The sequence below is a fragment of the Schistocerca gregaria genome, chromosome 4 (genome assembly GCF_023897955.1).
Source record: "Schistocerca gregaria isolate iqSchGreg1 chromosome 4, iqSchGreg1.2, whole genome shotgun sequence".
In the NCBI taxonomy this organism is placed as follows: domain Eukaryota; kingdom Metazoa; phylum Arthropoda; class Insecta; order Orthoptera; family Acrididae; genus Schistocerca; species Schistocerca gregaria.
Window position 1 is genome coordinate 87,953,549 of NC_064923.1, and position 27,789 is coordinate 87,981,337.

Genomic DNA, 27,789 nt, shown 5'->3' on the forward strand with positions numbered 1-27,789 from the left:
GAATTGCTCAACACGTGGGGCGTGAGGTCTCCACAGTACATCGATGTCGTCGCCATTGGTCGGCGGAAAGTGCATGTGCCCGTCGACCTGGGACCGGACCGCAGCGACGCACGGATGTACGCCAAGACCGTAGGATCCTACGCAGTGCCGTAGGGGACCACACCGCCACTTCCCAGCAAATTAGGGACACTGTTGTTCCTGGGGTATCGGCGAGGACCATTCGCAACCGTCTCCATGAAGCTGGGCTACGGTCCCGCTCACTGTTAAGCCGTCTTCCGCTCACGCCCCAACATCTTGCAGCCCGCCTCCAGTGGTGTCGCGACAGGCGTGAATGGAGGGACGAATGGAGACGTGTCGTCTTCAGCGATGAGAGTCGCTTCTGCCTTGGTGCCAATGATGGTCATATGCGTGTTTGGCGCCGTGCAGGTGAGCGCCACAATCAGGACTGCATACGACCAAGGCACACAGGGACAACACCCGGCATCATGGTGTGGGGAGCGATCTCCTACACTGGCCGTACACCTCTGGTGATCGTCGAGGGGACACTGAATAGTGCACGGTACATCCAAACCGTCATCGAACCCATCGTTCTACCATTCCTAGACCGGCAAGGGAACTTGCTGTTCCAACAGGACAATGCACGTCCGCATGTATCCCGTGCCACCCAACGTGCTCTAGAAGGTGTAAGTCAACTACCCTGGTCAGCAAGATCTCTGGATCTGTCCCCCATTGAGCATATTTGGGACTGGATGAAGCGTCGTCTCACGCGGTCTGCACGTCCAGCACGAACGCTGGTCCAATTGAGGCGCCAGGTGGAAATGGCATGGCAAGCCGTTCCACAGGACTACATCCAGCATCTCTACGATCGTCTCCATGGGAGAATAGCAGCCTGCATTGCTGCGAAAGGTGGATATACACTGTACTATTGCCGACATTGTGCATGCTCTGTTGCCTGTGTCTATGTGCCTGTGGTTCTGTCAGTGTGATCATGTGATGTATCTGACCCCAGGAATGTGTCAATAAAGTTTCCCCTTCCTGGGACAATGAATTCACGGTGTTCTTATTTCAATTTCCAGGAGTGTAGTTTAAGGAAATAGGGGTGACATGGAAAACCACTTAACGGAACAATAGGTTAAGTGCCGACAAAGGGCCAAACATTAGGTTAAGACACAGTACTGAATGTTTGATTATGCAACATGTTTGCCCCATGTAATTACCCAGACCTACATGTTTCCAAACAGCAGAGAATGATGAGCAAGAGAACCCCAACCCCCACAAACCGATTTTTTTTATAAATAAACAATATGCCACTTGAGTTTCCTGTTATGAGACACTTCCTCTCTACTACGAGACTTCCATGTTGGATTACATCATGGAATGGACGATAGTGCTGTCTGGTGGTGGTACTGTGTACTAGACCCAGACCTCATGGCAAACACAGTTTCCCGCTATCTTGGATAACAGTACTTGCGTCATGGCCGCCATCTTGGATTACTGGTGCTGGGTCAGTTGGGAGTCCAGACCATGTGATTAACACACTGGATAGGTGTACTGCATCAAATTGTTTAAATAAGTAGTGCATGCAAAATAATGAACACTTACATACAGCACAGGCCAAGTCTTCTCCTCGCTATTTCGTAGGACGAGGTGGTGGTCAGGTGACTTAGGTTAGTGGAACTGCCCTTAAATTTCCTGCCTTTTCTTAGGTTAGTAGAGATACCCCAAATGACCTATGTTCCAGCCAAAATTCAAACTTCGGGCCAATCCCTAAGAAGTGGCGGTGGTTGGATGAGTTGGGTTAGTGGAGGTAGCCCAGTTGACCTATCTTCCCGCCATTTTCGAAGGTTAGTAGAGATAACCATGGTGTGATGCATTGTCCTGATGCAATTTGTACTTGCCACTATTTTCTGGGGAAGTGGAGGGACAGGGATTTACCAGTGGAGGGGAGGTTAATTAATTGATCAATTTAATTAATTGATAAGAGTGAGAAGAGTTATTCCAATAACTCAGACCTGAAAGTGTACCTGTAGCAACGAGATGGGAGAGGGGAGGGTGGGGGGGGGGGGAGGGGACAACAACATAAGTGCCTGTCAAACAAAAGGTAATGGTGTGACATGGAAAAGCACTTAACAGAACAAAAGGCTAAGTACCTGTCAGTCAAAGGAGAACAATAGATTAGTCCCTGAGTGCATACCTGCCTCTGATGTAGGCAACCCACACTAACTAAATGTGCTCGCACCGGCCTTATTCATCTTCATCTACGTCCTCTTCCATTTCCATAATCTTGCCCTCAAGTACTTCCCTCTACATACTCCTTCCATCTTTTTGCTTTCCCATCTTTGCCTAGAACTGGGTTTCCATAGTGATATATGCATCTATATCCTTACTTTTGTCCTCTAGCCATACCCGCTTAGCCATTTTGCAAGTCCTGTAGATCACATATTTGAGACGTTTGTACTCCTTTTGGCTTGTTTCATCAATTAAATTCAATATCTCTTCTGTTACCCAAGAATTTCTACTATCCTTCGCCTTTTTACCTACTTGATCCTCTGCTGCCTTCACTATTTCATCTCTGAAAGCTACCCATTCTTCTTCTACTTTATTTATTCCCCCCATATAGGTCAAGTGTTTCCTTATGCTCTATCTGAAGCTCTCTACGACCTCTGGTTCTTTCAGTTTATCCAGGTCCCATTTACTTAAATTACCACTTTTTTGCAGTTTCTTCAGATTTAATCTACAGCTCATATCAAACAAATTGTGGTCAGAAGCCACATCTGCCCCTGGAAATGTGTTACAATTTAAAATCTTGTTGCCAAATCTCTTTTTTACCATTATACAGGGTGATTCAAAAAGAATACCACAACTTTAAAAATGTGTATTTAATGAAAGAAACATAATATAACCTTCTGTTATACATCATTACAAAGAGTATTTAAAAAGGTTTTTTTCACTCAAAAACAAGTTCAGAGATGTTCAATATGGCCTCCTCCAGACACTCGAGCAATATCAACCCGATACTCCAACTCGTTCCACACTCTCTGTAGCATATCAGGTGTAACAGTTTGGATAGCTGCTGTTATTTCTCGTTTCAAATCATTAATGGTGGATGGGAGAGGTGGCTGAAACACCATATCCTTAACATACCCCCATAAGATCAGGGCTTCTTGGAGGCCACTGATGAAGTGCTCTGTCACGGGCTGCCTGGCGGCCGATCCATCGCCTCGGGTAGTTGACGTTCAGGTAGTTACGGACAGATAAGTGGCAATGTGGTGGCGCTCCATCCTGCTGAAATATGAATTGTTGTGCTTCTTGTTCGAGTTGAGGGAACAGCCAATTCTCTAACATCTCCAGATACTGTAGTCCAGTTACAGTAGCACCTTCAAAGAAAAAGGGACCAAAAACTTTATTGGCTGAAATGGCACAGAAAACGTTCACCTTAGGCGAGTCACGTTCATACTGAGTTGTTTCCCGCGGATTCTCAGTGCCCCATATACATACATTGTGACGGTTGACTTTCCCGTTAGTGTGGATAGTTGCTTCATCACTAAACACAATCTTTGAAACGAAACATTCATCTGTTTCCATTTGAGCAAGGATAAAATCACAGAAATCGATTCTTTTAATCTTATCAGCTGCAGACAGTGCTTGAACCAATTTCAGACGATAAGGTTTCACAACTAACCTTTTTCGTAGGACTCTCCATACAGTTGATTGTGGAATTTGCAGCTCTCTGCTAGCTCTGCGAGTCGTTTTTCCTGGGCTGTGAACAAATGCTTGCTGGATGCGTGCTACATTTTCATCACTCGTTCTCGGCCGTCCAGAACTTTTCCCTTTGCACAAACACCCATTCTCTGTAAACTGTTTATACCAACGTGTAATACACCACCTATCAGGAGGTTTAAAATCATACTTCGTTCGAAATGCACGCTGAACAACTGTCGTCGTACTCAATAACACAAAAAGCTTTCTGTTGAGCGGTTGCCATCTTAGCATCAACTGACGCTGACGCCTAGTCAACAGCGCCTCAAGCGAACAAATGTACAACTAAATGAAACTTTATAGCTCCCTTAATTCGCCGACAGATAGTGCTTAGCTCTGCCTTTTGTCGTTGCAGAGTTTTAAATTACTAAAGTTGTGGTATTCTTTTTGAATCACCCTGTATAATCTATCTGAGGCCTTCCAGTGTCTCCAGGTCTAATCCACTTATATAATCTTATTTTATGATTCTTAATCCACTTGTTAGCTATGATTAAGTTATACTCTGTGCAAAATTCTACCAGGTGGCTTCCTCTTTCATTCCTTACCCCCATTCTATATTCAGTCACTACTTTTCCTTCTCTTCCTTTTCCTACTATCGAATTCTATTCCCCCATGACTATTAAATTTTCGTCTCCTTCCACTATTTGAATAATTTCATTTATCTCATCGTAACAGTCGCAAATAGGCACAACAAAAAGACTCTCACAATTATATAGCTTTCGGCCATTAAGGTCTTCGTCAGCAATACACACACACACAAACGCGCGCGCGCCTGCTCGCGCCCAACTCTCACACACGACTGCAATATCAGGCAACTGAAACCACACTGCGTATGTCTGGCTATTGTTGACGAAGGCCTTAACGGCCGAAAGCTATAATTGTGAGTGTATTTTTGTTGTTTCTATCTGCGACTCAGTATCTCCGCTATATGGTGAGTAGCAACTTCCCTTCTCGTAATAATTAATCAGCTTAATTTTTTATATAATGTGTCGCACCATTGTCAATGTACAGCTCCTCACATTTTTGTTTATATCTACACAAAAACTGTTGCAAAACTTTCTTCTCAATATTTTAAGTACCTGTAAGGCACAGGTACAATACAGTTGATAACATTAAAGGAACAACAAGCTAGTTATTGAAATTACAACATTATATAACAGTTCATAAATTCCTTTGGATCATAACAAAGGTAAGCAATTAACCAGTCACGTAATGTTCGATTGAATGCATGTCCTGGTAAATCTCGTACAGGTTCTGGAAGCTTATTAAATAATTTGTCCACTGTGAATTCATAGCTGTCAAATGATTTTGACCAGAAAAATAATTTTGACCGTGTATTATACGCAATATGAAGGCGTCTATTGCTCCCTGTATTGGCCGCGTGCAACTCCGCTTAGCTCTTTTGTTTTCGGAAGTATGTAGTACGATGCGACATTCCATTTAGGACTGCGGTGTAGCATTTCGGTCGGCACAGTTCTCTTCATTTCGGCAGAATGGTGGAAACAGCGCAATTTACCCTTCGCTGTTCTTTCATGGTCTGAAGGGCGTTCACAGGCGCAGTGGCCGTTTTCACAAAGAGAGGCAGTCTAGCGATCTGTCGTCACAAGTCTTTAAAACTGAATCGGAATGGCAGAAGAGGGATGAGATTTCTCAATATGAATTCCGTGAAAGCCTAATCGACAGGTACCACGAATTTAGTATGGGAAGACATGCAGAAATAATTTAAAGATTTACCAGACACTGAAAGAGCAAAAAATTACAACGATCGACATACAGGACTGACTCCTCTGTACGGCAAGAAGCAGCCTGTGCTAAATTTCCGGGCATGGAGCACTTGGAGAAGTTGGTAGAACGAATAGCAAAATTTCTTAAATGTCACTCATTTTTCCATTGTCAGTTGTAAGTTTTCAGTGGGACTGGACGAAACGTGTGGACGCTTTGTATACAGAGAGGTCCAGAAAAATGTAGACATTCTTTGATAATTAATATCTGTGGAACAAAACGGCATATCGCTGCAATTTCGCGCGGTAGCGTAGTCCACTGTTTTCAGAACACATCTTGACACGCGTTTTCCGGAAGACGACAGTGCAGCAATGAATGAAGTTAAGATTGTCGTTTTGCCAACGCAAGGACGATTTGAAGAGGTACTGGAAGTATGAAAATATGATGGACGTACTACAGCAATGGCGTAATGTGTACGGAACTCAAGTCACCAACAAGTACAACAATTTATCGTATTCGGACTGTTTTTGAAGCCGACGGTGCTGTTCAGGACCTGGCTGACCAAAACATCAACAGCTTCCAGTGCTGCAGTGTTATTACTTTACTAGGCCACCACAGCACTCTGTGAAGCAGGGTGCACGTGAAAGAAGGGTAAACCGAATTCTGAAAGCTGCAAAGTGGAAAGTGTACATTCCAAGATCGCCGCACGCTATCAACGAGAACGACCGGGATCGAGGGATGGAGTACTGCGAGTGGTTTGAAGGAATGCTTCGCGAGGATGAACTGTTTGCGAGTATGGTTATCTGGTCTGACAAGCCGCAGTTCAAACTGAACGGTACTATAAATCGCCACAGTTGCGTGTACTGGGCTCCTCAAAAGTCTCACGTTCATGTGGACAAACATGTTAATCTTGTGGGAGTTAATGTACGGTGTGGTCTGTCATTGCGCAGTTACATTGGCTCATTTTTCTTTGTACGCATCGTAACTGGTGAGGCGTATTTCCTTATGCTGCAAACATTGATTTTATCCTGTCATCCGAGCAGTGTCTGGAAATGAAAGTTTTTGCCAGTAACAATATGGCGCTCTGCCTCACCAACACAGAGGTGCCAGAGCCTAGTTGGATGAAAATGTACCTGGACATATGGATAGGTCGAGAGCAGCTGCTAAGTATTCACCACGATCTGCAGATCTTAAACCAAGGGGTTTCTACCTATGGAGGACCTTGGAAAATCGTGAAAAATGAAGTTTATCAACAGAAGCCAGCTACATTGAACGAACTGCCTGAAACAATTGAGCCGTCCTTCGAGGCTATCACACCGACAACACTGACAGCCGTTGTTGGGTGAGCGGCATCGACATTGTTTGGCTGCCATTGCGCGTCACTTCGTACATATCTACATCTACACACATACTCCGCAATCCACCACACGGTGCGTGGCGGAGGGTACCTCGTACCACAACTAGCATCTTCTCTCCCTGTTCCACTCCCAAACAGAACGAGGGAAAAATGACTGCCTATATGCCTCTGTATGAGCCCTAATCTCTCTTATCTTTCTGGTCTTTCCGCGAAATGTAAGTTGGCGGCAGTAAAATTATACTGCAGTATACTCAAATGCTTGTTCTCTAAATTTCCTCAGTAGCGATTCACGAAAAGAACGCCTCCTTTCCTCTAGAGACTCCCACCCGAGTTCCTGAATCATTTCCATAACACTCGCATGATGATAAAATAAGCTTCCCCCTTGCAAGAATTGTAACGGTATGTCGTTTTGTTCCAGTAATATTGACTATCAAAGAATGTCTAAATTTTGATGGACTCTCGTGTAACCAAAAAGTACTTCAGTTAAGCCAAGGGGCACGCCTGGAGCGACTTTTCGATTTTAAAACCACAATTGTTGAATTTATGAGGGAGAAACGACTGCAGAAACTAAAATTACAACATCCGGAATGGACTGAAGATCTCGTATTTTAAGTGGACTTCATTACACACTGCTCACAATAAAACATTGCAAGGTGGAAACTTACGTCCGATTTGATGGGGATGCATTTTTTAAAAATTGGCACCGTAGAAGGGAAAAATTCTGAAATATGCAGTTTCCTAAGCTCCCTGGCGTTAAGGAAATGACAAAGTTTGAAGAATTCATTGTAGCCTTAAAGAATTACAAGGATCGTATTATAAATGTTTTAAGGACACTGCCACTCTAACGTTTGTTTTAGGGACAGTTTGCCATTTCAGATGAAGTCCCTGCTTTGCATATGCACATGTAACGGATTGATCTACGATGTAATTCTCATTTTAATTCGAATCCTTTTACGTTAAAGCTCTCAAGGACGTCTGCATTGTTTTCCTCGAGTGGATTTTCCACATCTAGATAAAGAGGTTGCGAAGGTGCTAGAGCATTTCAATCAGAATATGCGTGTGAAAGATCTGTTTTCGATTATGATACTAAATACGTCATTATTACATGGCAACCTGAGAGTGAAAATCTGTGAAATTGTATGCATCTGTCCATAGGCCGACAATTTGTAAGAGATAAAAATAAACGATGCGGAAAAATTTGGTTCGTCTGCTATGTACACTACTGGCCATTGAATTGCTACACCACGAAGATGACGTGCTACAGACGCGAAATGTAACCGACAGGAAGAAGATGCTGTGATATGCAAATGATTAGCTTTTCAGAGCATTCACACAAGGTTGGCGCCGGTGGCGACACCTGCAACGCGCTGACATGAGGAAAGTTTCCAACGGATTTCTCATACACAAACAGCAGTTGACCGGCGTTGCCTGGTGAAACGTTGTGATGCCTCGTGTAAGGAGACCATGGCTGAGGTTACCCTTGACGCTGCATCACAGACAGGAGCGCCTACGATGGTGTACTCAACGACGAACCTGGGGGCACGAATGGCAAAACGACATTTTTTCGGATGAATCCAGGTTCTGTTTACAGCATCAGATGGTCGCATCCGTGTTTGGCGACATCGCGGTGAACGCACATTGGAGCGTGTATTCGTCACCGCCATACTGGCGTATCACCCGGCGTGATGGTATGGGGTGCCATTGGTTACACGTCTCGGTCACCTCTTGTTCGCATTGACGGCACTTTGAACAGTGGACGTCACATTTCAGATGTGTTACGACCCGTGGCTCTACCCTTCATTCGATCCCTGCGAAACCCTACATTTCAGCAGGATAATGCACGACCGCTTGCTGCAGGTCCTATACGGGCCTTTCTGGATACAGAAACTGTTCGACTGCTGCCCTGGCCAACACATTCTCCAGATCTCTCACCAATTGAAAACGTCTGGTCAATGGTGGCCGAGCAACTGGCTCGTCACAATAAGCCAGTCACTACTCTTGATGAACTGTGGTATCGTGTTGAAGCTACATGAGCAGCTGTACCTGTACATGCCACCAAGCTCTGTTTGAATCAATGCCCAGGCGTATCAAGGCCGTTATTACGGCCAGAGCTGGTTGTTCTGGGTACTGATTTCTCAGGATCTATGCATCCAAATTGCGTGAAAATGCAACCACATGTCAGTTCTCGTATAATATATTTGTGCAATGAATACCCGTTTATCATCTGCATTTCTTCTTGGTGTAGCAATATTAATGGCCAGTAGTGTATGTTGTTGATAAACATCAAACAAAACCAAGTCATATGCAATGGGACTGCAGCGTCATTTAAATGTGTCGGATTCGCATTTTCGCCCTCTTGCCTCTCCTCAAGCTAAATAACGCTTGCTCTGCATGCCCGGGTGGTGGCGGAAATGTGCTACCAGGCTGAGCGCTATAGTACTTCAGCCAGGCCACAGCTCACGAACCGAAATCTTGGCCGCCCTTTTTGTGTACAGCAAGCCTGTTTACTGAATTGCTCGTTTGGACTGGCTTGCGCAGTGAGAAACCGGGCAGCTCACAGCGAGGAATTGTGGTGGAAGACGTGGGAAGTGAACGTGAGGGACAAGAGGAATCGGAACACATCTTCACAAGAGAAACTATTGTCAACGAATCTAGTCTACGGCCGTTACTGTTATTTCTACAGAGATGTATCGCTTCTCTGTGGCTAATTGATGCCTTCCGAGCTCCAAAGACTGTTGCACTGATAAAAAGTGACAATAGAATTAAACTTACGTTTCTTTTAAGCGATGAGTTGAAGAACATGGGACAGCTACGTAAGAAACATGAAATTTTTTATGACTGATGCAGCCTTACGATGAATGTCAGTTTCGGACAAAGTTTAAACAGACATCAACTTGTATATCGTAACTATTAACGCAGACACAGCCGAGAAAGACGAGAGTCAGGTACCGTACAAGCTTTGACGAAAGCTGGTTGAACAATCGTCATTTAGTGCTTGGATTAAAAAATGAGATGATTTCACCGCAGAGTGTAAGGTACGCAGAACTGACATTAGAGTGAAATATGAAGATACAAGAACTCTGATTATGCATTCGAAGGGTAGAAGACACGTCTCAAAAACAGGACTGCAATGTCATCAGTTTCTAACTTTTTTTAGCGAAAAAATGTTCACGAGAAGATGATTTAGTTGCTGCTGCAGAAGTTACGTCTGTATATCACAGCTATATCGCCACAGCTATTTTAGTCAAGGCTGTAACAGTAAATTTTTTCCTACGTTATTTTCTCATTCAGAAGTTGCAAACAAAATAGCGTGCGATGAAACTAAAGTTCCAAACACCTGTGAAAATGTCATAGCCATACTGTTGCAATAAATAATTCTATCCGAATTTCATGGTCCGACATGCACACATAGCTTTCTAACAAAGGAAATTTAAAAATGTTTCCAGTTACAGTGCAGTATTTTTCACTTAGGGATGGTGTGAAATAAGATTTACAGATCTTTTCTCAAGACTGCTGAATTAGCGAAGCCATCAAAACACAGCTCTGTACAGTATTACAGGAAAACGGCTTACCCTGGGCATCAGCAACTTCACTGTCTGCAGATTCAAGTATCTGCAGGTTCAATCTGCTATGGGATTCACAATTCAGTTTTTCAAAAGCTCCAAACAGAATATTTAAGTATTTTGAAGTCGAATTGAAAGTGACACATTTTACATAACTGTAATGAAAATGCATTAAAAGCATTACAGTCTGAGGTGGAATCGTTGATGTTGAAAGTTTATACTGCAATTTCAACATTTGTATTTTTCAATTTCGCTCATCTAGAGCACAAATCTGTTCTCCGCCATATGCCTACACGATGACTCTCTTTGCTTCCAGCCTTAGACAGAGTGCTTTTAAATTGACAGGTTTTGAGGGAATATTTTCTTAGTGAAGGCGAAGATGAATGTGCAGCAATAATTTGGAAGCTCTTGAACATGAGAACTGTCTTCCATTACACTACGTCTATTTTGCCCGCAAAATAATGCAAATTTTTGAAACTCTATTAAAAAACTGTTAAGCGACTATATTACATGCATTGAACTTCATACAGTTTTGATAGAATTGCGAAACCAAATTACTAAGAGGAAAAATGAAAGTCTTACAAACAGTCGGGAATGCAATGTCTGAAGAAAAAGTTGATAGTTAGTGATCAAAATACTTTTAAAGAAGACACATACAAATATCTGGAGCATTGTTCGCTTTTTTGAATAAGGGGATGAATAAGACGACTCTGTTTACAAGAAAATAAACATTTTGACAATGGATGAAGAAACTGACTCGAGAGATTTACAGGATCTGAGTGCTTCTCTGAACATGCCAAAAAATGAAGACAAATTGTCACTTTCGCTTTATCGACCCCCATCTCAAACGCCACTGCAGAACGTGTTTTCACATTGTGGTCAAATAGTCTCCATAGCCTAAATGAAGCCCGCGTCAAATCCGAAATATCGGTGTGCACTAATTTCAAATTTACCTGCAAAGAATTTTATGGTTTTATTGTTACTAATCCAAAGACATTACAAGCTGCATGCAGTGTAAAAAATATAATTTTAAATTTAAAATGTTTGATTTTCATTGGTTTCTTATTTCAATTCCCGGAATTTTGAAAGACAGAGATCCCAACCATAACTGGAAACCGTTGAGAAGTTTTCAATGAAAAACATGTTCCTCTAACAGACAGAGTTTGTTCTATCCCAGGCATTCTAGGTGAGAACCCGATTAACAGATTATTTCAGTAATAGAACTTAGGATTGCTGTTGCTGTTTAAATAATTAACGTATCCACATTTTACTACGTTTCGGTTCTTCCCGACACATATCTACTACTTATGAACTTGTCTTGATTGTTTTCGGGGTTCTGTAACTAGGAATGCTATATCTATATGGAATGGGAGTGTAGAAATGAAGTAAAAATTTATTTAATGTAATTACTTTTTTTATTTAGAATACAATTATATGTAGCTTTTTGCGGCAGAGGTAGTTGGTACACCAGGTTTTTTTTTTTTTTTTTGCAAGTTTTCACGCTTTTCAGCAAATCTTTTTTTCCCTTTTATGTATTTATAAAACTCCATGCATGTCAGCTAGTAGTTAAACTGTCACTGCAAGTTTGATTCCACAGTCCCTTGGCAGCTGTCGTTTTCTTTCATCAGTCCACTGAGCCTTCATCAACGAAAATGCTCTTTCCACAGTGGCGTTGTGCACAGGAATAGAAAAGAAATACGTAATTTTAGCAGTTGGCACTTGCTTTCAGGAGTTTCTAGTTCCTTAAGAAAGTAAAACCACTTTTCTACCACGGAATGCTTATACTTTCATTCTTCCGAGTCAAGCTTCATTTCTAAAAAAACTCTTCAGATACAAATATTCCTGAAAACAAGTGTCGCCTGAAATCTTCACACAAGGATACATATGCAGCAAGACAAGAGAACTGAAGGACTGATGATGCTTGACAACTATATAACCCGTTTGCAGCAGCAACGAGCAATTCTTCCTAAATTTCTTCTTTAGTTTTGAACGCAGAAAGAGGCTTTGACGTCGATGCTACCGCGAATCTATTTGTATGACTCTTCGTAGAAATGTGATGCTCCACATCTGCCTTACTTCCGTGAGTCACTGAGACGAAACAGCTACAAATCTCACACAATGCTTCCTGATGTGTACGTCCTTTCTTGATAAACCACTCTTATCATCCGAAATGTGTCACTCTCCTTTTGAGTCCTTAGGCAAGTTATGATAAGGTCAGCTTATTAGATGGTAGACAGTCGAAAATAACAATTTAGTTATCGAAGTACACGTCACTATACACTTCACGCCCTATGTACCTGCAGTTAACACTTCAAAAGTTACTAACTTGCACTCGTTGTTTGTATTACGTTTACAAACAATCGTCTTATCAGATCGCTATTGAAATGGGAAATGTCCGATCTTCCGCATGGTGATAGTTAAATAGTTCCAATCCCGTACATTCTCTCGAATGATGCCGTTAGATATAGAAGGTGCTTGCACAGTCGATATAGGATGTGCAACGTGCAAGCTATCTGTTCAAATGGTTCAAATGGCACTAAGCACAATGGGACTTAACATCTGAGGTCATCAGTCCCCTAGACTTAGAACTACTTAAACCTAACTAGCCTAAGGGCATCACACACATCCATGCCCGAGGCAGGATTAGAGCCTGCGACCGTAGCAGCAGCGCTGTTCCGGACTGAAGATCCTAGAACCGTTCGTCCACAGCGGCCGGCCGCTATCTATGAGACGACGTTTTCAACATAATCTTGTGGACATAAATAAAAGTGAGGCTGCATTGACATCATGCGCTAACAGAAGGCGTTAGCTCAATATCTGAGCCAAGCTCATTACAGTATTTTGCAAAATCGGGACAAAATTGGGTCTTGTCGGGATGTCTACGATTTTGCATATTTATTTACGCTCTAAAATCAAAAAGGCTTTCCATCTCAGCCCTGATCACAATATTAATATCATGTACGAAGCTTACAAAGAAGACTGCATTGAGAAACAAATTGCAGAAAGAAGAGTAGCAAAGGAGAGTTTCTACGGACGTATTTTCAACGGGAGGTTCAACTTATCGTTCCATGCCCTAGAGAAAGATGCCTATGTGGTCTGTGACTCCTTAAAGTTGAAAATTTTGACTGCAGAAGAACCACCCGAATCAGCCTTAGAACAAAAACAAAACGAGCATTGGAGAACAGCAGTGTTTGGCTGAGGAATCCAGGCTCACTAAAGGGAGTGTGAATACTGTAACCATAACTTTTGATCTTCAGAAAGGATTTGAGGGATTTGTATGTATACAATTGCTGCAATCATGATCTAAAAAGTGACAATGGCTTTATGTACGTTTGGGATGAGGCTTTGGCATCGAAAGGTTCCCAAGACGTAGGTTCCTTCCTCGTAAAGCGTGCTCATGATTCTCATCACGTAATAGCATACAGTGACTCAGTAAGTGGTCCAAATCGGAATTCGAAACTTGCACTAATTTGGACAGAGATTGTAAAGAACCCAAGAAATGAGACCCATTTGGTTGACCATAAGTTTATGTTATCGCGACACTCCTTTCTGCCAAACGATCGGGATTTCGGAGTTATTGAGACAAAATCAAGAACCCCTCAAATTTTCACTCTGGATGATTGGTGTAAAGTCATTTAAAAGCCACAGAGAATACAACCCTACACTGTTTGTAGAATGGCCCTTAATGATTTTGTCTCAACTAAGGATATATAGAAAAGCGTGACATTTAGAAAGAATAATACGCAAAATGGAAAGTTCACTTGGTTACACGTTTGATGACTTCGTTCCCAGAAAGAATGCCCACATCTCGGTTTGTACAAAGAATACCTTGACGTAGGAACCCCGTTGTAAACTTTGGATATTACAAATTCTCATCATGCTCATGGCCATGCTCGCATGTCTAGTGTTCAGTTTATCCCTCCCAACAGTTCAGTGCGACCTGTCACCAAAGCAAAAAGGAGAGACACGATGACACTTCTCCCGTACATCTCTCTGGTGTACCATGCTTTCTTCAGCCAACTGACAAATGAGAGTTCAGCTTAGGAATCTGCACCTAGACATGTTGACCCTTTAGCAGAGAAAAAGGGCATGGACAGTGAAATCGAGTAAACAGACATGCACCATTATAAATCTTCTCGAAATATCAGCATGACAAGAATTACACTTTAAGAAATTTCGACATTTAGAAAGAACAATTTATTTACAATGAGTAGATGAATGCACTGCTGAACTATTAGACAGACTCAGTTGGCAGCATTCTAGTAATTAACAACAACAATTGTGCTGGCGTAAACTGGTGCCAGTGCACCAGGCGGCAAAGAGGTTGCGACAAGATCGATAGAGGCCAATGACAGACACACAAGAAATGCGCCGCCAACGCCCTCTTGGCCGCCAGTATATAGATCGCCGCCATGGACCGGAGGGCCAGTCTGTCGCATGGAGTGAGTTCCAGTCTGTCATCAGTTGCAGCCTAGTGGGAGTCGCAGTAGCCGTTAGCTCCGTTGCTAGCTCAGAGACAGTCAGCACACAGCGACCAGAATAGCGGACTTTGTACTTCACCAGCAATGAGGCTAACATTGACTATTACAGAGAGCCTGTACCACAACGACTATCTTGAGTTAAGTAACTTTCTATAATTATGAATAAAGAACCCAGTTAATATATGCATGCAGTTTGTGTTATAGACAGAGGATACCAGCCACCAAACAACATCCTCTCCTTGCTTCCTTGGTTCCCCAGTTTGAAAAATCACCAGTTTTTTTGCAAATTATGTGAACTGCTTATTTCAACTTTCTAACTGGAAGAATGCAGAAAGTTGAAATAAGCAGTTCACATAATATGTAAAAAACTGGTGATATCTCAAACTGGGGAACAATCAAGAATGGTTGTGCCGCAAGGCTCGGTCTTGGGTCGTCTGCTGTTCTTAATATATATTAATGACTTGCCATTCTATATTCACGAAGATGCAAAGCTGGTACTTTTTGCTGATCATACAACTATAGCTATCACACCCAACAGACAAGAATTAACTGGTGAAATTGTAAATGATATTTTTCAGAAAATCATTAAGTGGTTCTCTGCAAATGGGCTCTCATTTAACTTTGACAAAACGCAGTACTTACCGTTCCACACTGTAAATGGAATGACACCATTAATAAATATAGACTTCGATCAGAAATCGGTAGCTAAGGTAGAATATTCCAAATTTCTAGGTGTATGATTTGATGAGGGGTTGAACTAGCAAAAACACACTGAAGATCTGCTGAAACGTTCAAGTTCAGCTACTTATGCTATTACAGTCATTGCAAATTTTGGCTATATACATCTCAGTAAATTAGCTTACCATGCCTGTTTCATTCTCTGCTTTCGTATGGCATCATATGGTGGCGTAACTCATCATTGAGTAAAAGAGTGTTCATTGCACAAAAGCATGTAATCACAATAATTGATGGAGCTCATCGAAGATCATCCTGCAGACACTTATTTAAAGAGATAGAGATGTTCACTGTAGCATCACTTCACTTACGAAATTTGTTATTAACAATGCAAATGAATTCAAAAGTAATAGCAGTGTACATGGCTACAACACTACCAGAAAGGATGATCTTCAGTACTCATCTGAGGTCACCAGTCCCCTAGACTTAGAACTACTTAAACCTAACTAGCCTAACTTTGGCTCAGAAGGCTGTAAATTATGCTGCCACAAAAGTCTTTGGTCACTTATCTAACAGCATCAAAGTCTGACAGATAGACATATAGCATTTAAAAGAAAATTAAAAGAATTTCTTAATGGCAACTTCTTCTACTCATTAGATGAATTTTTGTATATAGTAAAAGGGTAATTTCCCCGACCCCCACCAAAAAAAAAATTAAGTGTCATGCAATACCTTGTACAGACAACTTTTATTAACCTGATACGTTCCTCATCATTACGAAGTGTCGTATTCATGATCTATGGAACAAGTACTAATCTAATCTAATCTAATCCTACAGAGACAACGAGACGTCCTAAAAGTTGGCGACGAGTCTAATTCAGAGGAAGAGTTTGCTTGCTTCTCTTGTGTTTTAGCTTTCAGGGGTCCTCATTTCTAATTTCTTGTTGTGTTCTTGCACGTATTCAAGGAAAGGACCAGCTGAACTATTCAAATTTCTCTTTTCAGAAGCTCTGCTAGCTTTTTACTATAATGTATTTGCGTAAATCATGGCTACCCCACCCCCTCCACCCCCTGGCCCCTCGCCTCAGATGCAGACAGCCAATGTGATGGATCTAACACAAGCTTTCTGTTTCAGAACCAAGAAATTGCTGCGTTGCTGACGACAGTACAATAACTTCTGGCCGCACAAGCAGTGTTGGCCGCACAACAACAGATCGACAACTCCAACAAGTACCTCACAATCTTCCAAGTTCATTGCTCAAGTCGTCGAGTTCAAAGTACTGTGAAGCTACAGTACTTTCTTTCGATTGGAGGGTCCCCAGTGTTCAGGTTAATACAAAAACTATTCCCAAGTGCGTCTCCCGACTAACTCAGTTATGATGAAGTAATCGCTGCATTAATCAAGTGCTATGACGACACTTAAAGTAGTAAAGGAGTTTTGCTATTTAGGAAGTAAAATAACTGATGATGGTCGAAGCAGTGAGGATATAAAATGTAGACTGGCAATGGCAAGGAAAGCGTTTCTGAAGAAGAGAAATTTGTTAACATCGAATATAGATTTATGTATCAGGAAGTCGTTTCTGAAAGTATTTGTTTGGAGTGTAGCCATGTATGGAAGTGAAACATGGACGATAAATAGTTTGGACAAGAAGAGAATAGAAGCTTTCGAAATGTGGTGCTACAGAAGAATACTGAAGATAAGGTGGATAGATCACGTAACTAATGAGGACGTATTGAATAGGATTGGGGAGAAGAGAAGTTTGTGGCACAACTTGACTAGAAGAAGGGATCGGTTGGTAGGACATGTTTTGAGGCATCAAGGGATCACAAATTTAGCATTGGAGGGCAGCGTGGAGGATAAAAATCGTAGAGGGAGACCGAGAGATGAGTACACTAAGCAGATTCAGAAGGATGTAGGTTGCAGTAGGTACTGGGAGATGAAGCAGCTTGCACAGGATAGAGTAGCATGGAGAGCTGCATCAAACCAGTCTCAGGACTGAAGACAACAACAACAACAACATGACCAGGAAGTCCAAGTTGCTGCAACCAGATATCAGTTCTGTCGTTTGCAGAAAAAGGTGGAACTGACGTACCGCCACTGGTATACAGAATTAACGAGATGACTGGGAAGTGTAAATTTAAGTGTAGTTTGGCAACGTTTACATTACTTAATGATTAGAGATGGTATAACATTCAATGTCCCACGTAGTAGAATAAGAGAACAGATCTTAAAGTACCCTGATCCATCACTTCGTCAAGCGTTGCAAATCTTAGAGCAGTATGATTCGGGTGCCATAGTACCCGATAAGTTTGACCAGGCCCCGATTTGTCGAGTCACCCTTTGCTTGCGAACGCCCCAAGCAGCCGCAAAAACAAGCGCGTACACAGCCGCACGGACAGCCACATAGACACATAAACAAGCTGGTGAACTTAGTGATTTCTTGCCCTAGATGTTTTGCTCGCCATAAAAGACAAAATTGCCCATCTCCTAACGCAATGTGTTACACATGTACAAGACGAGGCCATGAACAAGCAGTTTGTTTGAAATTTTGCAACGCCAATTTTGCCTGCTCTCAGATAAAGAAGGCTCGAGCACATGCAGCGAACGCTATGTTTTCCAAACCTACGACAGGTTCTGATAAAAATAAGATTAAGGCTTTTCCTCCTTCTCGCCTTGTTGCTGTGCAACGACGTTCTAACAAACTATTTGCTCCTTATGAATTGCTGTCCCTCGTGTGAACTTTCAGTCAGTCAGTCAGTAACTTTGCTTAATCGTGGCACGTACGAACAGTTAGGCTCACCACGCCTTTCTAAATTTAGAAAGCACCTCACTGCTTACAACGGACAGGAAATTCCAGTGTTTGGAAGTGTAGTTTGCCTGCCACCTACAGATCTCACACTAAGACAGTGAACTTTACTGTCTTGAAAATGAAGAGACAGCTGGAATTTTTTCAGTTTAGATGTCTTTGATTCGTTTGGCCTTAGCATCCAAGACAATGTATTTTCCTTATCGGCTTGTCATCCAAAAGGCAGCGTCACTAGCTTGCTTAAAGAATTTCCTGAACTATTTTCAGAAGGAATGGGAAAAGCTAATAACTTTGTAGGACATGTTACATTGAAAGACAATGCACAGCCTATGTTTTTCCGGGTCCACCCCGTTCCAATAGCTTTAAGAGACGAAGTAGCCAGTGAATTGAAAGAATTGCAGGATAATGGTTTAATTGATCCCATTCAGTCTAGTCAGTGAGCATGTTAACTAGTTTTCTTGCCTAAGCTTTCTGGTCACATTAGCAATTGTGTTGACTTCAAGTCTACAGCCAATACACAGATACAGTTAACACTTATCCGTTACCTCGCGCTGAGATGCTGATGGACCGGCTTGGTGCAGGACGTTACTTTTCTACGACAGATTTGCGTGATGCCTATTTGCAAATTCTATTCGATGAAGAATCACAGAAAGTTTTTGTTGTAAGGACATACTTAGTACTGTTCAAGTATTTGCGTTTGCCCTTCGGCAGTGCTTCCGCATCCGCCATTTTTCAATGTTACTTGGAGGATCTGTGACATTTTATCAAAATACCTTGACGATACTGTTGTCTCATGTCGTACACCAGAGGAACACACTGCCAATTTGCGTACTCTTTTTCGGATGTTGTCAGAAGTAGGACTCAAGTGTCCACTCGAAAAGTGTGACTTTTTTCAAACTGAATTACTGTACTGAGGTCATGTGATAAACAGTCAGGGTGTGCACCCCCTCCAGTCTCATTTGCTTGCAATCCGTGACCTGCCTGTTCCTGGCAATGTGTCTGAACTCCAGTCAGTACAAGGCACGATGACGTACTACATTCGGTTCATACCGAATGCCACCCAGATCGCGGCTCCATTGCATCGCTTGCGTCGCAAAAACGTACCTTTTACGTGGACTAACTACCGTCAGGATGCATTTCAGAAATTCAAAAATTCTTTGCTTAGTGACAGATGTTTAGTGCATTTTGAACCTGCGAAGCCAGTAGTTTTGCAAGTCTCCCCTTTTTCCTATGGAATCGGCGCTGTACTTTCGCACAGAATTGGTGCGCAAGACAGACTTATTGCTTTTGCTTCAAAGTTCTTCACTCAAACTCAGTGGAATTACTCTCAGATTTGAGAAAGAAGCTCTTGCTATTGTGTATGGTGTGGCCAAATTCCATAATTATTTGTACTCTTGCAAGTTCTATTTAGTGACAGATTACAAGCCTTTGCAGTCCTTGTTTCACCTGTCAAATCTGGTTCCTACACGCACTCCTCAAAAACTGCAATGCTAGGCCTTGTTGCTTTCACAGTATGAGTATGAAATTGTGTACAGACCTACAACAAAGCATGGCAATGCAGACGCCCTATGTTGCCTTCCGATCGGCCCAGACTCTGATTTTAATGCATCTGCCACATCTTGTTGCCAAATCGATGTGCAAGACTCTGAATTGCTGGAATCTTTTTCCTTGCAACACAGAAAAATTGCACAGGCCACGGAAGCAGACCTAGATCTCAAGATTTTGTTGCATTATATTCACCTGTCTTGGCATCATTCATTGAACAGTATCCAGACTCAATTGTGCTCCAATATTTTGCACATTGGCATAGCCTTTCAGTTCAAAGGGTGTGATTCTAGTTCAAAATGACAATGGACAATCCCGTGTGCTTATTCCCAAAGTGTTGCAATAAGATGTGTTGCAGTTGCTTCACCGAGGACATCGGTGTGTTGTTCGCACTAAGCAGTTAGCGTGCCGGCACTGTACTTGGCAGGGCATGGACGCCAACATAGAACATATGACGTCACAGCGTCGCGCATGTGCAGAGAACCGATGCACTCCACCACCGACATTCGCATCTAGGCCTAAGATTCACTCGGCATGTCAATGAGTGCACACAGACTTTTTAGGACCATTTTGCAACACTCGTTGGCTCATTGTGGTAGACTCTTTTAGCAAGTTTCCATTTGCAGTGACTATGTCTTCTACCACATCACGTAGCACCATTAAAGCGTTGTCCTCTATATTTTGCATAGAAGGTTTGTCAGAAGTACTTGCATCAGACAACGGACAGTTCACGTGACTCTGAATAGTTTTGTGAACGAAATGGCATTCGACGTCCAACAAGTGCTCCATGTCACCTGCAGTCCAATGGAGAAGCAGAACGCTTCGTACCCACTCTCAAGCAACAGATGGCCAAGCTTCGCACCACCCACACATGTGGACAGGCGCTGCGACTCTTCCTCGCCTCCTGTCGCTCGCACCCACGAGACGGACATCACCGGCGGAACTTCTGCACTGCCGCCGCGGTTGGACTCTGCTCCACTTGCTACACTCACCACAGCATCCGGCGCCGGCAGCGGTCCGCAAATATCGCATTGCGCTGCACGATCTTGTTTTTTTTTCAGGGCTTATGGCAACTGTGGGCGCTAGGAAATAGGCGTGATCCAGGAACGCATCGGTTCTTATATGTATTTGAAGGTCCCGATGGTTTTCAGCGCCGCCACCAGAACCATGTCATTTGCCCTTTGATTCTGCTGCTTTTCTTCCTCCAGATTCACGGCTTCATAGGACCGTGCTGCCTTCCCAGGCGCCCTCTGGTGCCATCTGGTCACTCAGCAGGAGAGGATGGACGACACGCCCCCGCCGCTCCATTCTTGCTCGCTGACCCCACGGACCTGGATCTGCCATCGCTGTCGCCGTCGCCGTCATCGGCCCAGCACACGCCCTCAGACCTGGACGTGTGACCTGGCAGTAGTTTTCCAGAGGATGTTCCTGTTGCCTCGCAAGCTAGATGGTGGGGTACGATCGTGAGTACGCCGTCCTCCACAGTCACGGATCCTGGTTCATCTTTACGTCCAGTGTCCTACTTCCCTGTTGTCGTTCGCAACTTCACTACAAGACAACAGTGTGGCGTTTTTCGGGGGAGGAATGTGCTGGCGTAAGCTTGTGCCAGCACACCAGGCAGCAAGGAGGTTGTTAGAAGATCGATAGAGGCCGATAACAGACGCCGCCAACACCCACTCGCCCGCCAGTATTCAGATCGCTGCCGATAACCCGAGGGTCAGTCCGTCGCACCGAGTGAGTTCAGTCTGTCACTAGTCACAGCCCGTGGGGGTCGCAATAGAAGTTAGCTCCGCCGCTAGCTCAGAGATAGGCAGCACATAGCCACCAGAATACTGTACATAGCGGACTTTGTACTTCACCAGCAGTGAGGCTAACATCGACTATTACAGAGAGCTTGTACCACAACAACTATCTTGAGTTACGTAACTTTCTGTTCTTATGAATAAAAAAAGCACTCCGTCTTCAGGCCACAAGTGGCCCATCGGGACCAGCTGACCGCCATGTCATCCTTAGAGGAGGATGCTGATAGGAAGGGCGTGTGGTCAGCACACCGCTCTCCCGGTCGTTACGATGGTTTTCTTTGACCGGAGCAGCTACTATTCGGTCGAGTAGCTCCTCAATTAGCATCACCAGGCTGAGTGCGCCCCGAAAAAGTGGCAACAGCGTATAGTGGCCACACCCGACAGCGCTTAACTTCGGTGATCTCCCGGGAACCGGTGTATCCACTGCGGCAAGGCCGTTGCCCGTTCTTATGAATAAAGAACCCAGTTAATATATGCATCCAGTTTGTGTTACAGAAGGAGGATACGAGCCACTAAACGACATCCTCTTCTCGCTCCCCTGGTGCAAGCCTATAGAGACAACGAGTTGACATAAAAGTAACGCAATTTTATTAACTCAATTTGTGAGAGAAAAGTGCATAGTGGGAGCGATAAGTGCAGACTCACCTTTACTGTACCACACTATGTTTATGTTTTACAAATAAATTACAATTTTGGGTTTAAAACACAGTGTATTCCTTCTCAGGTACTGAACTTCACCAAAACGTTTATGAGAAGAGTGTTAAGTGGTACTTCAACTAAATGTTTGTAGTAAGTGTAATTACACTAGGGGCCATTAAAATTGCTACACCACGAAGATGATGTGCTACAGACACGAAATGTAACCGACTGGAAGCCGATGCTGTGATATACAAATGATTAGCTTTTCAGAGCATTCACACAAGGTTGGCGCCGGTGGCGACACCTACAGCGTGCTAAAATAAGGAAAGTTTCCAACCGATTTCTCATACACAAACATCAGCTGATCAGCGTTGCCTGGTGAAACGTTGTTGTGATACCTCGTGTAAGGAGGGGAAATACGTACCATGAAGTTTCCGAGTTTGATAAAGATCGGACTGTAGCCTATCGCGATTGCGGTTTATGGTATAGCGACATTGCTGCTCGCGTTGGTCGAGATCCAATGACTGTTAGCAGAATATGGAATCGGTGGCTTCAGGAGGGTAGTATGGAACGCCGTGCTGCATCCCAACGTCCTCGTATCACTAGCAGTCGAGATGACAGGTATCTTATCCGCATGGCTGTAACGCATCGTGCAGCGACGTCTCGATCCCTGAATCAACAGATGGGGAAGTTTGCAAGGCAACAACAATCTGCACGAACAGTTTCTACGACGTTTGCAGCAGCACGGACTATCAGCTCAGAGACCATGGCTGCGGTTACCACTGACGTTGCATCACAGACAGGAGCGCCGGTGATGGTGTACTCAACGACGAACCTGGGTTCACGAATGGCAAAACGTCATTTATTTCGGACGAATCCAGGTTCTGTTTACAGCATCATGATGGTCGCATCCGTGTTTGGCGACATCGCGGAAAACGCACATTGGAAGCGTGTATTCGTCATCACCATACTGGAGTATCACCAGGCGTGATGGTATGGGGTGCCATTGGTTACACGTCTCGGTCACCTCTTGTTCGCATTGACGGCTCGTTAAACAGTGGACGTTACATTTTAGATGTGTTACGACCCGTGGTTCTACTCTTCATTCGATCCCTGCGAAACCCTACATTTCAGCAGGATGATGCACGAGCGCATGTTGCACGTCCTGTACGGCCCTTCCTGGATACATAAAATGTTCGACTGCTGCCCTGGCCAGCTCATTCTCCAGATCTCTCACTAACTGAAAACGTCTGGTGAATGGTGGCCGAGGAACCGGCTCGTAGCAATACGCCAGTCACTACTCTTGATGAACTGTGGTATCGTGCTGAAGCGGCATGGGCAGCTGTACCTGTACACGCCAACCAAGCTCCGTTTGCCCAGGCGTATCAAGGCCGTTATTACGGCCAGAGATGGCTGTTCTGGGTACTGTTTCCTCAGGATCTATGCACCCAAACTGCGTAAAAATGTAGTCAGGTGTCAGTTCTAGTAAAATATATTTGTCCAATGAATACCCGTTTATCATATGCATTTCGTCTTTGTGTAGCAATTTTAATGGCCAGTAGTGTGTTTCATTTGCACATTTCTTAAAATGAATCACGAATTTCTGTAAAGTACGAATATACACTAAACGCATTGCAAAAACTTTCATTTCTCAAAATTGCGAAAAATTGAGTTCCACCCCTTTGTCTCTCAGCAGCTCGTAGTCTGTGGTTAACGTATACTCGGTAAATGAACCTGTAGGTACCTGGCGCGCTCTCGCATCGTCCGCGGGGTGGCGACGGCGCCGGGCTGCGGCAACGCCAGCGGCGGCGGGGGCGGCGGCGACCGGTCGGCGGCGTTGTCGCTGGCCGCGAAGGAGACGGCGGCGGCGGCGGAGGCGGTGGCGCGCGCGCTCAGCCGGTCGGCGACGGCGGCGGCGGCGGCGTCGATGGCGGGCAGCGACAGCGCCCCGGCGTGCTGGCTGTGCTGGCTGGACGACGCCAGCGGCGACGCGCGCCCCGACGTCCGGCCCGCGGCCGCGCCCGCCCGCCCGACCTGGCGCCGCGCCGCCGCGCGACCCGCTGCGCTCTCCGGATCCATCCTGGTGCCCGACGTACGGGGGCTGCCTGCAATTCATTCACAAGCGTCACGGCTACAGTACTTAACGGGCGTCCTCGGAAGCCTACATCTACGAGGTGCATTCAACTTCTAAGGCCTCCGATTTTTTTCTCCGGACTGGAAAGAGATAGAAACACGCGCATTGTTTTAAAATGAGGCCGCGTTCATTGTCAATACGTCCCAGAGATGGCAGCACCGTACGGCAGATGGAATTTTACCGCCAGCGGCGAGAATGAGAACTTTTTTTAACTACTGAAACTGGCGACGTTTTCCTTACTTGAACAGCATGCAATCATTCGTTTTCTGAATTTGCGTGGTGTGAAACCAATTGAAATTCATCGACAGTTGAATGTGGTGATGGAGTTATGGATGTGTCGAAAGTGCGTTCGTGGGTATGACAGTTTAATGAAGGCAGAACGTCGTGTGACAACAAACCGAATCAACCTCGGGCTCGCACAAGCCGGTCCGACGACATGATCGAGAACGTGGAGAGAATTGTTTTGGGGGGATCGCCGAATGACTGTTGAACAGATCGCCTCCAGAGTTGGCATTTCTGTGTGTTCTGTGCACACAATCCTGCATGACGACCTGAAAATGCGAAAAGTACCATCCAGGTGTGTGCCATGAATGCTGACGGACGACCACATGGCTGCTTGTGTGGCATGTTGCCAAGCAATGTTGACGCGCAACTCCAGCATGAATGGGACTTTCTTTTCGTCGGTTGTGACAATGGATGACACTTGCATGCCATTTTTCAATACAGAAACAAATCGCTAGTCAGCTCAATGGAAGCACCCAGATTCACCGCCACCAAAAAAATTTCGGGTAACCGACAGTGCTGAAAAAATGATGGTTTCCATGTTCTGGGTGCGTTCCAAGGGGCACTAAGGTAATAGGTGCATCCTACGAAAATATTTTCAAGAACAAATTCCTTCCTGTACTGCAAAAATGGTTCAAATGGCTCTGAGCACTATGGGACTTAACATCTATAGTCATCAGTCCCCTAGAACTTAGAACTACTTAAACCTAACTAACCTAAGGACATCACACAACACCCAGCCATCACGAGGCAGAGAAAATCCCTGACCCCGCCGGGAATCGAACCCGGGAACCCGGGTGTGGGAAGGGAGAAAGCTAAAGCACGACCACGAGATGCGGGCTCTTGTACTGCAACAAACACGTCCGGGAAGGGCTGCGCGTGTGCTGTTTCACCGAGACAACGCACCCGCACATCGAGCCAACGTTACGCAACAGTTTCTTCGTGATAACAACTTTGAAGTGATTCCTCATGCTCCCTACTCACCTGACCTGGCTCCTAGTGACTTTTGACTTTTCCCAACAATGAAAGACACTCTCCGTGACCGCACATTCACCAGCCGTGCTGCTATTGCCTCATCGATTTTCCAGTGGTCAAAACAGATTCCTGAAGAAGCCTTCGCCTTTGCCATGGAATCATGGCGTCAGCGTTGTGAAAAATGTGTACGTCTGCAGGGCGATTACGTCGAGAAGTAACGCCAGTTTCATCGATTTCGGGTGAGTAGTTAGTTAGAAAAAAAATCGGAGGCGTTAGAACTTGAATGCACCTCGTACAACTGCATCTACATCTACATGACTACTCTGCAATTCACATTTAAGTGCTTGGCAGAGGGTTCATCGAACCACAATCATACTATCTCTGTACCACTCCCGAACAGCGCGCGGGAAAAACGAACATCTAAACCTTTCTGTTCGAGCTCTGATTTCTCTTATTTTATTTTGACGATCATTCCTACCTATGTAGGTAGGGATCAACAAAATATTTTCGCATTCGGAAGAGAAAGTTAGTGACTGAAATTTCGTAAATAGATCTCGCCGTGACGTTTTACGTCTTTGCTTTAATGACTTCCATTCCAACTCGCGTATCATATCTGCCACACTCTCTCCCCTATTACGTGATAATACAAAATGAGCTGCCCTTTTTTGCATCCTTTCGATGTCGTCCGTCAATTCCACCTGGTAAGGACCCCACACTGCGCAGTAACATTCTAACAGAGGACTAACGAGTGTAGCGTAAGCTGTCTCTGTAGTGGACCTGTTGCATCTTCTAAGTGTCCTGCCAATGAAACGCAACCTTTGGCTCGCCTTCCCCACAATATTATCTATGTGGTCTTTCCAACTGAAGTTGTTCGTAATTTTAACACCCAGGTACTTAGTTGAATTGACAGCCTTGAGAAATGTACTATTTATCGAGTAATCGAAATCCAACGGATTTCTTTTGGAACTCCTGTGGATCACCTCACACTTTTCGTTATTTAGCGTCAACTGCCACCTGCCACACCATACAGCAATCTTTTCTAAATCGCTTTGCAACTGATACTTGTCTTCGGATGACCTTAATAGACGGTAAATTACAGCATCATCTGCGAACAACCTAGGAGAACTGCTCAGATTGTCACCCAGGTCATTCATATAGATCAGGAACAGCAGAGGTCCCAGGACGCTTCCCTGGGGAGCACCTGATATCACTTCAGTTTTACTCGATGATTTGCCGTCTATTACTACGAACTGCGAACTTCCTGATAGGAAATCACGAATCCAGTCGAACAATTGGGACGATACACCATAGGCCCGCAGCTTGATTCGAAGTCGCTTGTGAGGAACGGTATCAAAAGCTTTCCGGAAATCTAGTAATACGGAATCAACTTGAGATCCCCTGTCGATAGCGGCCATTACTTCGTGCGAATAAAGAGCGAGCCGCGTTGCACAAGAGCGATGTTTTCTGAAGCCATGCTGATAACGTGTCAATAGATAGTTCCCTTCGAGGTGATTCACAATGTTTGAATACAGTATATGCCCCAAAACCCTACTGCAAACCGACGTCAATGATATAGGTCTGTAGCTCTCACCGGAGCAGATGGAAGCGAACGAGCATTCGTACACAGTTCTCCAGTGTTCACTAGCATTCGCTTATATCTGCGAACAATTGTTTACACTGGTTGGAACGAAAGAGAACGTGAGAGAACGATCACAGCCTTTGCGAGATCCCCTCGCGTTTAAACTGATATTGTTATTACTCAGCTTAGCCGCGAGTCCGTAGAGGGTTGTATACAGGGTGTTTCAAAAACGTACGCCCAAACTTTCAGAAAACATTCCTCACACACAAATAAAGAAAAGATGTTACGTGGACATGTGTCCGGAAACGCTTAATTTCCATGTTAGAGCTCATTTTAGTTTCGTCAGTATGTACTGTACTTCCTCGATTCACCGCCAGTTGGCTCAATTGAATGAAGGTAATGTTGACTTCGGTGCTTGTGTTGACATGCGACTCATTGCTCTGCAGTACTAGCATCAAGCACATCAGTA

The 27,789-nt window shown here is 44.2% G+C and overlaps 1 protein-coding gene across 1 annotated transcript in view; it reads right to left on the minus strand.

The window, feature by feature from the left end:
• The window catches only part of LOC126365892 (uncharacterized), an 84,555-nt gene extending 60,376 nt beyond the window's left edge, over positions 1-24,179 (minus strand). The window contains exon 1 of the mRNA XM_050008608.1: positions 24,095-24,179. Coding sequence (XP_049864565.1) covers positions 24,095-24,111 — 17 coding nt within the window. The 5' untranslated portion in view covers positions 24,112-24,179. The remainder of the gene's footprint in view (positions 1-24,094) is intronic.
• Positions 24,180-27,789: the final 3,610 nt, after the last annotated feature.